Raw genomic sequence first — 11,695 nt, 5'->3', positions numbered from 1 at the left:
AAAAATCACAATTTACATGGACATGAAATGATCAGATTGTGGCGTGTGTCTAAGTGCATCAGGCGTTCAGTCAGAATGGACTACTTTGACAAGCGCAGTGTAATTTTGTGGAAGTAGAAAAAAGAAAAAGATAAAATGCCTGAAACGTTTACTTGGAAAAGCAGATTTCCTGATGTTGTATAGAGCCTGTAGTTATGACTCTGTGTAAAGCAGTAGTCTGGCTGCTGGAGGCTGAAGCTGCTGTGAAGTCATGGGAAAAAACACAGAAACGGAACAAACAGCCTTGTACGGAGCTGCTCAGACACTGGATGGATGAACACACAAACATCTCACACTGTTATTTTAAGAATGTGATGAAGCAAGCTTCTGGGAAACAGAATATATGTATAAACAGTCTAAACTGGGATCAATTATTGTTGTTTATTGGCCCACATGAGTACACACACAAGAGAAGGATTTGATTGAAAAACAACTCTTTTATTAACACATCGTCATTTTGAATAAAAGAAAATATAATAAATACATCAATGGACGTGACCTCTTCAACTTCATGAACACACCACCGGCATTGTGACTGTAAGAATCTGTGGGGGGAAAGAAAGTGTACCGTGAGTTTGTTTGCACGGGGCTTATTTCGCACATTAGTGTGGTAAAAAATGTGATGACAGGAGGTAAACTCTCCATCTATGAAATGCTCCACCCATATTGTGGTATAGTGCTGGTATAACAAGAAACATGGACGCATAAAACAGCCAATACAAGCAGTTGCTCGCTCTTCACTGTCATTGAAAGGCTCTATGATTAGTTTACATGTGCAAAAAGGCTTCATTCCAAAAAGATTTGTTCCAATGGAAAAATCACAATTTACATTTTACAGATTGTGGCGTGTGTACAAGTGCATCAGGCGTTCAGTCAGAATGGACTACTTTGACAAGCGCAGTGTAATTTTGTGGAAGTAGATGCAGAAGAAGAAGCTTCACTTCCACTTTATGTGGTAAACAAAAGCCGCAAGTGTCTGCTCGTTCCCAGGCTATTCACGTCATTGTTCCCCTCTTCCCAGTCTGTGACCGTCATGTGTGTTCTTGGAATGAAAATACAGCTCTAACAAAAGGGAAATACACTGCCTGGCCAAAAAAAAGTTGCCACCTGGATTTAACTAAGCAAATAGGTAAGGGGTTGCTGCAGTTGGTCAGTTCTAGGTTCAGCAACATTATGTGCCCAAAGAATGAGGTCAGCTGACTACCTGAATATAATGAATGACCAGATTATTCCATCAATGCATTTTTTTCTTCCCTGATGACATGGGCATATTGCAAGATGACAATGCCAGGATTCATTAAACTCAAATTGTGAAAGAGTAATTCACCCATGGATTGGCCACCACAGAGTCCAGACCTTAACCCCATTGAGAATCTTTGGGATGTGCTGGGGAAGGCTTTGCTCAGTGGCCCGACTCTCCCATCATCAATACAAGATCTTGGTGAAAAATGAATGCAACACTGGACGGAAATAAATCTTGTGACATTTTTTTTGGCCAGGCAGTGTATGTCACAATTACATGGTTCAGCCATGTGACAGCGACGATCGGCAAAAACAAAAACAGCCCTGTCTGTTTTCGGATTGGGGTGTTTACATGATGATCAGCCCTTTATTCAGATTCCTTCTGTCCTACTTGTCAAAGTCAAAGCCAATTCATTTTCTTTCAACATTACTCAATTTACATGCTGCGGAAATGTTATTGTTATTGATCAAAATCTCACCTGATCCTGCTTTAACTTTAGACCTCTGTGAGGTAACGAAACAAATACCTAGTGATTTGTTACATTAAATATGCAGGTTGCTGACCCTCTGTGATTGGCTGACGATGCTGGTATTAGCATGAAACTAGAACAACACTCAGCGAGCGAAAAAACTTCTGCCAAGGCCGCTTAGTTTCTGTATCCAGATCATCACCAAAATTTAATAATATCTCCCTTGGGCAATGACCTACATCCCCAGACTTCTTCTGCTTTTGTCTTCTCCCATTAGGGGTCACCACAGTGGATCTTCTGCCTCCATCTTGCCCTATCCCTTGTGTCCTCTTCCAGCTACGTAACCTACATCCCCAGACAATGACATTAAAATCTGCTGTTGATATTCTGAATATGCTGCTCAGTATCAAACAGACCAACGAGGGCAAAAATAACCCCCCTGGCAAGGTTTAACAGGGGTTAATATGTTGATCCCCATGGATAAGAGGTGAAAATGCCTCAAGAAACTCTAACAAATACTACTCATCTTTACTTCTGCACTAAAGACCTAGATGAGTGAGAACCGTTACAGATAATACGTGTATGTGTTGCGTACCTCTGTGCTCTTGTTGTACTGTGCAACACTGTTCTCCTGGTGGATCAGGAAGGGGTGAAAGATGTCGAGATGGAAGAGCGAGGGACGAGCTGTCAACACCAGTCGGTCCTCTCCGACATCCAGGACCAGAGAGTGAGAAGATGGCTACACAGAACACGTACACACACACAGTTGAGATTATACAACACAGAGGTTTTGACTGTCAATGAATGAATGAACTAAATGAAAGCTCTGAGAGAGTGCAACAACATCCACCAAGTTTGCCACAGTGTCTATAGAGCGACGGATGTCACATGACTCATTTTGTGTCACTTCAAATTCACTTGTCAGCAATGACCTCTGGCACAGAATGGAACTGTATGAATGAACTGGCACTGACCCTTGGTTTATTGTCATATAGGGCTGTCATGATTATTTGATGAATTGATTATTAACCTATTACAAAGTGAATTTATTCGATTACTCTGTTCGAGAGTTCAATAACTTTTAATGATTTCTCAGCTTCTTAAACGTGAATATTTTCTGATTTCATTGCTCCATTCGACAAGGAAAGGATTAAAACTTTTGGCTTGTGGACAAAACAAAACATCTGAGAACATCATAATGTCAAGGTTTGTGAAAGATTAATTAACATTTTATGGACCAAACAAAAATGATTGTTAGTTGCAGCAGTAATGTGAGCTTCACAGCTCACACTAACCTAGTGATATAACCTCTGTGATAGATCATATCTTACTTAATTAATTCATTTCTTTATAGCAAATTTGGTTGAAAGGCAAAGTTGTCAAAAACACAGTCTGACTCATGTAGTTTCTCCCAAACTGTGAGGGAATTATGGAACTTAAAATGTCATAATACTGGAATGGGGTTAAAATGCCTTGTTGTTGTTTCTTATTTCTATTTTAATAAAGGATGTCAATTATTGATAAATGTGACACTGATAGACTGCCCTCGCTCTTTCTTTCTTCTTCTTCTCATAACACGTTATGTTTTAATCATTTTTTAACTTGGTAGAAGTGAAGTATAGGGATTTAATAACAGTATTTTATGTAATGTTGAGAATCACTGTATGCATGTTTCTCACCACTCCAGGAAGCTTTATTTCGGCAATGAGGTACTCAGGGTGACCAGCAGGTGGCTCCACAAGCAAAGTGAACTCTGGTCTAGTTAAAGTGAGGACATCCGAGAAAGAGGCAGGAAACCATTAGACAGAACTCATGCAAACAAAGCAACTTATTGTGTGACAAAAGAGGGAGAAATGAGAATTTACCTTTTGGCCACGTCACTGGAGCTCCCTCTGTAAAAACAGGCACAGGCTTTAATGAGCACAACATATGAGATCATTATCAAAAAGAAAATTCCTCCTCTTTGTCAAGGACTACATGCTAGATTTGCACTTGATCCTATCATTGAAATAACAAACTCAAACAACAACCAAATCATCAGCGAGAAAGTAAAAGCAGGTCATATGGGGACAGCAGATTTGAATCACATCCGATTACATCAGTTGTGCACAATGCATGGAGAATTTGTCTTCTGAAAAACATGCTCAGTCATACCAGCAACTGGCTTTCTGATTTAAACAAAGACACAGATGTTTTTTTTCTTATATTGGGTAAGTTCACTGTGTGTTTGTGACAATTAAATAGAAGCAAAAACATGTGATACATTCTTGATACAAATTTCCCTATGAATGCAATCTCATTAATGAAAGTGTTTACCAATAATGCAATTAATAAGTCCTAATCATATATACACCAGCCTTCACTTTATTAAATGTTGCTGTCACTGACCCCAATAACAAACCTGTGTCACTGACCAAACACTGACAGTTGAGAGCTATTTCTGAAATTCTGGTTGAATGATTTGTTTCACTTTGGTAAACACGTTTTAAACTCAAGTGACCGATGGGAGGCAGCAGTAAACTAGCAGCTCCTGTTTCCACGATTGCTTAAACCACGTATTATCTTGATGAGATTATGGTGAGATTAAGTGAAGAACCTGTTCTAATGACAGCTTTGAACCACACAATCTAGTTTTACCAGTCAGCGCAGATGTAACTACTACAAATACTACAAAACACACTGAACTGTCAGACAGTTCTTAGTCTTAAGACGAAACAGAGAAGAAGAGCCCTGCATCTATTTTCTGTTCATGAGAGCATTAAGACAGACGTACTGAGGCTGCAGCTCTTGAATCACTGGCTTGGTCTTCGTCCGGATGTTCTGCTCACTAACAGATCCCAAAAACTTTCTGTTCTTCAGGACCTTCCAGTCTGCAAAAACACAAAAAGGAAAGCCAACTGCCTTTAGTTTGTTACCTTCATCTTTCATTACAACAAGGCTTTCAACAACTGATCACACTTGGCAGATGTAGAAACGGTCAGATATATTGCCCAGTGATTTTTCCAGCCTTGATTTTTCTCACTAATGATGTCCTGATGCTGTGACCTTTTAATGTAGTGTTGAGCAGATGTTGTTCATGTGAAGAAGAAGAGAAGAAGAATTCAAGCAAGGCTACTTTCAGACATGCAGCAAAGTCTGGAACATTTCCTGTTACATCAGCAGTAAAGATTCTTGGAAATGCCAGAGGGAGCCATTAATTCTTAATATTCTTAATTCTTAATATGTTAACAGGATAATAACAGGTTTACAGGAGTTCATTTCATCATATCAGAAAACAAAAAAATACTTTTCTGTTCTCCTTATGCTTTTTTTTTTATCCATCTGTAACCCTGTCCATGCACACGCACACAAACTTGCATTCCATAGCCCCTTACCCTAACCTTAACCATCACAACTAAGTACTTAAACCTAACCCTTAACCCAGTTCTAACCTAATACACACAAATGGAGTCAAACATATGTTTTCATGTTTTTTTGGACCTCGCAGACACACACATTAACACACTCACCTCTGCTCAGCTCCAAGTTGTATTTGTTCTCAAGACCCTCAATAGACACCAGAATTACAAATTGTTGGAATAACGGATCCTCCTGTAAAACAAAAAAACAAAACCATTCCACCTTCCAAATTTTGAAAAAAGCAGACTCTCACTAAAGGGCTGGACACAGACTTTTTATTTACCAAGGAGCACATCACAAAATTTATGAGCACAATGAAATTGTATCAAATAATGTGTGTTTGTTTTGTAAAGGGATATAAGGGCACAGAACTTTACAATGCTCTAATTCAGGTTTTTAATGATTTGTTTCAAACCTTAGCATGTAACTGTTACATAGGATATCAGTCTTTCAGCAGCATTTGTAATCACTACAGAATACTGAACCCTGTATTTGTATGTATTTTGTAATGTACTCAATCTGAGCAACGTATTATGAACATGTCCACACATAGATAAGTATGTTAATTGTTCAGTTACATTGTTCATACCATTACATTAGAACTATCCTGAACCCAACTTTAATACCCCTGGACGCACGCACTTATTCAGTGGCGATTGCTGTAAGAGAGCAAGGAGAGGTCAGCTTCCTCTAAAATTTCGTGACATACAGTATGTACTGTTTTGTATTTACATTTCAATACTAAACGTGCACTAGAACGCAATTAGAACGTGTCACTAGTTTGTTGAGAATCAGCTGTTTATCAACGGATGACGGATCATCTTACGTCATATTTGTATTCCCATAGCAGCCTCCGCATTAAAACCACTTCAAGCTCAGCTTCAACTGTTCTCTATTGCATGGCACAGAATTGTTTTTTTTTCAAATGAGGCAACAACGTCACTTCCACGGAAGCTCAGCTTCAACAGTGGATGGGGAAGTTGGCGGGCACGGACACTGGGCTTCTGCACGATGATTGGAGGAACTGTCTGAAAGGTGGAACAAACACGACAGCGGAGCCTTTTCTGCCTCAGTCCTGTGTGGACTTTGTGAGTGAAGTCTGTCGACAAATAGCTTGTCTTGTATTTGCTCTGCGAAATAGCCCATTTCTGTATGTATACACTGTAAATAAAAACATGTTCAACGTAGGTTGATTTAATGTAAATATATGGGCCTGAAATGAGATTCCCCTGCTTCAAAGACCAGCAAATAACACTTTCAATGTGGGTGAGCCTCCATGTCTCAGATTGGTTCTCAGCTCAAGGTGTGCACATGGGGCAGTCAGTCAAAAAAAACTATCCCTTTAATAAAGTGGCTCAGCCACCGAAACAGATAAACAGATCCTTTTTGTATATACAGGCCAATGATTATTGTCCCAGCAGCAAATACTGAATAGCATTTAATCCACTAACAGCAACATGAAGCTATCGATTCAGTAAGAAAGATGAGAAAGAAAAGGCCACACACAAGCATGCACCTACCCACCTGGCACCTCTGAAAGAACTCCTGGTTGATGACAACGTCATAAGCTGTACAACCCTGGGAGCCTGAAACGAAAATACAAATCATTTAAAAAAGGAAATGTTTTGATAAAATGCCCATAAGGGAATTTTCTAAAATAGACATTGTAAACAGTTTAAGACAAACATCTGGCTGGCTGGAACTAGTCAGGTTGATATGTCCATGGGCAAAACACTTAACCCCAATTTGCTCATTATGGCTGTGACAGCAGTGTGTTAATGGGTATGAAAGGACAGACACTCGTCGTAAATGCACAACTAACATCTGTTCACCTTTAAAGGCGACATAGCCGATCAAAATTTCTCCTCACTGACGCTCTCGTCAGCCGTGCTGTTTCAGACCAAAACCACACCCCCAGAACGTGGACTGTGTTGTGATTGGCCAGCCAACGAGAGCTTTCCTACTGTCCTGTGATACACAGCTCCCCCTCTGGCACGGTGGATGCTCTGCATCTCAGCAGCTACAACGAGAGTAGTTCTTCTTCTTCTGCGGTTGAATGTACGCAACCGGATGTGCCCAGACTAGTGCCCGCACCGGGAGGCGCTACGGTGGTGAGGATTTCTGATGACGACATCAAATTAAGGAAGTGCCGATCCGCTTCGCAGAGCCCAGGAAAACAATACAACACTATTTTCTCAGCAGTGGCTGAACTGTTTGTTCTGAAACTTTAGGGTTTCATAAACGAGGTAATGACGCAGATACACACACACAAACGCAGCGTTAATTGGAGCTTCCGGTCTATGTCGCCTTTAACCTAATGCTATTCTTCTAAGTATTCACACCAAACTCAGTAATGCCCACACAAAACTGATTTTCTAATCTTCCTGTTTTGAGGCCCAAGACCACATTTCTCCTTCTACAGGCATATTTTGTGTGCTACACAGATAAGGTAATGACACAACAATGTGTCTTTGACGATCTTGACACTCTCTTTGCAAAGAAATAAACAGCGCGTCAACAATCCATTTGATACTCAAGCTTCAATATCCTCATAAGACATCTTCATACACATTTTTCCACAACAGCATTCTTTGTTTCCTATGTGCATGCTTTATGCTTTCAACTTTTATTTATAAAACACTTTAAAACAATAATAACAGCTGAAATAAAGTGCTGTACATGAGGTCCTCTCTCTCTCTCTCTCTCTCTCTCTCCGTAACGGTTCACAGCTGCAATCTCTCTCTGGCCAAGATTAATTTCCTGTTCTGCATCTCACTCCAACTGAAATTTTGCAATGACTATGAGAAGTACAATTAAACCTAACTGATAGGTGCCAATGAAAAATTAAAAAAAAAAAAACATACTGTTGTCTACTTCTGTGTGGGGCTCGCCAAGGCTCATGGGAACTCTGTAGCCACTAGGATCCTCTGACTGGAGCAGCTCCACAAGCTCCTCTTTTGAGATTTCAGGAGGAGACGGAATCGAGTTTGACTGGCAGATGTTGACGAAGACCTTCTGCTTATCCGGCTCGGAGACAGTCTTTACACACAAGCCTAGACATTAAAAAAAGGTGATGATGATTACTCTGGTAGTAGGTTTTGTGTTATCTATGGAGACTTAAGTGTACGTGTGTGTGTGTGGGTGTGTGATGTCATTAGAATCACATGTGGATACACTCACCAGGATTTGGGCGGATGACTTTGGAGTCTGGATTTTCTTTCTGGATATTCCCCACAGTCTAAAAAGAAAATCTACTGTTTTACACAATAAGCAAACTAAAACCTTATGTAAGTAACATGGTTAAGTAACACTCAAAACATGAGGTATTTAAAAAAAGAGGTTAAATAGAAGGTAAAAAGAGAAAAAAAAGAGAAAAGACCATTGTTGAGCACTGAGCAAAAAAGTTCTCTCGCTACATTTATAGCTGGCCTACACCCAAGTATTTAATTAATGACATTTTTTTAAAAAGGTTAATCATCCATGTGTCATGTTAATTATCAAAGGTCTGATCACGCTAATTACTTTCCCAGAGCAAGAGAAGTACAACTACATTGTCTGGACATTACAGCATTGTCGTTATTAAAACATAATCATTTACTTAAGTCAAAGTTAACTTGCTTTCCAAACACTCTCTCGTCACTATTACCAGACGATTAGAATTTATATTCCGAGCAATTAAATTTGCATGAATTCTAGTAACATGACACATCTACCTACCAGCATCTGGTCACTAATTAAGACATTATTTTTAATTTATTTAATTAAAAAAATGTATTCACAAGTTAATATTTTGTTGGTTGTACAGAAGTTGATGAATATGGCATGTGGATTTCTTAATTGACATTTAATGATGCTGGTAGGTGAATGCTGGTTGAGATCTTGCTAAACAGAAACAGACTAGCTGTTCTCTTATCCCACTTCTTAAGATAAATGACTAGGTCTGCTACATTTAACGGTCCAGGCAGGAGAGTGATATCAAATTTGTCATGTCACTGCTACCAAAGAAACAAAAATGACCTTAAAATCAAACCATTTGTTTCAATGTTCAGATTAACATCATTACACATTTTTTAGGATTACAGATTTGGTCATGTTGTGCCTTAAAATACATACAAAGGTTTATTCTAAAATTACAAAAATGATATACATACACAATATAGGTACTATATTCAATTTCTGCAGACAAACTCATAAAGTTGGACCTTTAAGTGAGTAGAACCTGAATATGAGTTCAGGTTTTACAGGTTAATGTTCACCGTTACAGTGAAAAGGTTATAATTCTTTTTTTGCTTTAATCCAGTGAATTTCAAAACAACTTTACCTGTAACAGCAGCTGTTGATACAGCTCCTCTTGTTGCTGTAGCTCCAGCTCAGAGTTTAGGAGGGAAGGGTCTGTTGTCATGGCTACAGACAAAATATAATCCAAATATTTACAAAGTTCAACAATGCCCAGTTACTATCATCCATTCATCCTTCACACAAGTCCATCAGTCAATATTTCTTCATCAAACTGGATAAAAATCAATTAACACTGAACAAATTACATCATGCTCACACACAAGGAGAAGCGAAATATGTAAATATGTGACCAAATTAAATGTTGTAGTATTTCATTCCATAAACTCCTAAATTTACATGCAGATTATGGCCCCATTCAGACATGTGGACAGCTTTAACTACGACTGTTCACACCTGGCATCGAAATGCATGTCCTGTGACCAAGTATGATCGGATCAGGGCTTTCCTACCACGTATTTAAAGACAGACTGACGTCATGGCTGTTTGAAAGAACACAATTGTGTTTTCAATGAGTCTCACGGTACAAATGTGTCTGCTGTCAGCATGTTTGTGTGTGAGTAACGGCGCAAAAAAAGAGAATAAAAGAGACAAGAGAAGCTTTGAGTGAATCAAAGCTGAAAATAAGTACTGGTTATAAATGTAACTATGAGCAGTGATGATTGTAATAATGCTGTAAAACTAGTGCTGATTAGACAGTGACAGCTGAGGAGGGGGTCTCTAATCCAGCAAAGTCGGGTGTTTCCATCTGATGTGGCTATTAAAGATGTGTGAAATAACAACAACAACAACAACAACAGTGGAAAAAACTGGACACCAAGGCCAACAACTACATCTGGAAGTGGCTTGGACTCCAATGTGCCTCTTTGTTGCCCACCTTGTTTGGGAGGAACACCCTATAGTTACTGTTGAAGAGCATTACAACTGGGTACAGGGCAGGCTGGAGAAGCCTGGCTGGTGCTGGAACTCGAGCGTAAAACTTCAAGAGCTAGTTGGAACAACACAGCAAGGAAGACTTGGCCTGGAAGTTTTGGTCTAAAGCATCGGCCAGAGAGCTGAAAGCCATGATAGGAAGAAGACAAACTGCTTGTGAAATCTATTAGTCAATGCCAGCAAGGCAATTGCACACATGTGTTTTTCTATTTGTATTTTTTGGGTTGGTGAAATTAGTAACTTGATGAATATAAAAATACATTTTTCGATGAGCATTTATTCAGTTAAGGTTGTCTCCCTGTCCTTCAAAATCCAGTTAGTTGCTCATTCAATATTAGATCCAACCGTCAAGTTTAATGGCTTTATTTATGTATTAGATGGACACCTATGGCTGTACAGTGTAGCCATGTTGACGTCATTGTAGCAAGATTTCTCTTAAACGTATTTAACTTTTTCAAATTAAGAAGCCGAAACAAACATATCATTAAAGCTCACGAACATAGGTAAGAAGAACCTGTAGTGAAACTTCTGGAAGTCGTCACATGAGTTTTGTCCATGCAGCTTTCCGTTAAGTGGCGTTAGCTTAGCTTTAGCTTCCAAGTATCGCCCGCAAGCCCAGTAGCCTCGCTCTTTTTTTCGTTGGGAAATAATAAAACTCTGTGTTTCATGTGCTGCGTGTTCTCTGTGTCGCTCCTCCTCTCACCCACTAAAACACGAAAACAAACAGTTGTTTACCTGCTTTTTCCTCCACACCGGTAGCTGCTGTGAGACGTTCAAGCAGACGTTCCACGCAATAGCAACAACAACATCACTTCTGGCCAGAACCTTTCAGAATAAAAGCCTTTAAAGTCTAGCACAGAACTATATATTACTAACATTACACCATGTTGTTGTTTATCTCGGGAAAATGTGTGAGGATGTGCTGCTTTTCAGTGCATTTTTTTAATGGTTTACATTGATTAAAGCTTGGGGAATACAAGATATTTGTGTGAGTCCCTTCTCCTTATTCATCAATAATTACAACTAATCAATAATCTTCACTGGCGATTAAGTTTCTCCAGTCCATCCACCATATGTGTGCAGTTATAAAAGTATTTCTGGAAAATGTTATTTATATTTTACACTAATTGATAAAACAACCATAAATGTAATCAGAGACTGAAGGATTAATTCACCGCTGGATAGATGTAGCATGTAAAAAGCATGTTAAAACTGAAATATTGTCTTTGCACAACAACAATGGTGCAGCTTTAATTTAATTTACATCCTACAAACTCTGTTCTCTGTATCTAACTTCCATGTAACATTTAAAGCCA

At 39.1% G+C, this 11,695-nt stretch overlaps 1 protein-coding gene across 2 annotated transcripts; it reads right to left on the bottom strand.

Moving 5' to 3' along the window:
- Positions 1-396: 396 nt before the first annotated feature.
- Positions 397-11,199, bottom strand: pih1d1 (PIH1 domain containing 1). 2 transcript variants are annotated; one of them, XM_058653047.1, is made up of 11 exons: positions 11,115-11,199; positions 9,472-9,554; positions 8,331-8,388; positions 8,015-8,203; positions 6,675-6,736; positions 5,261-5,342; positions 4,525-4,621; positions 3,617-3,643; positions 3,431-3,509; positions 2,347-2,490; positions 397-584 (listed from the first exon to the last, which is right to left on the bottom strand). In XM_058653047.1, the coding sequence occupies exons 2-11, from the start codon at positions 9,550-9,552 to the stop codon at positions 549-551; spliced, it is 855 nt and encodes a 284-aa protein (XP_058509030.1). In that variant the 5' UTR covers positions 9,553-9,554; positions 11,115-11,199; the 3' UTR covers positions 397-548. The 2 variants fall into 2 exon arrangements, with proteins under 2 accessions (XP_058509030.1, XP_058509031.1); XM_058653048.1 differs by lacking the exon at positions 11,115-11,199 and adding an exon at positions 10,324-11,056.
- Positions 11,200-11,695: the final 496 nt, after the last annotated feature.

The sequence above is a fragment of the Solea solea genome, chromosome 16 (assembly GCF_958295425.1).
Source record: "Solea solea chromosome 16, fSolSol10.1, whole genome shotgun sequence".
NCBI classification, from domain to species: domain Eukaryota; kingdom Metazoa; phylum Chordata; class Actinopteri; order Pleuronectiformes; family Soleidae; genus Solea; species Solea solea.
Note: the sequence above shows the minus strand (reverse complement) of the source record. Positions and strands in the feature narration are given on the sequence as shown.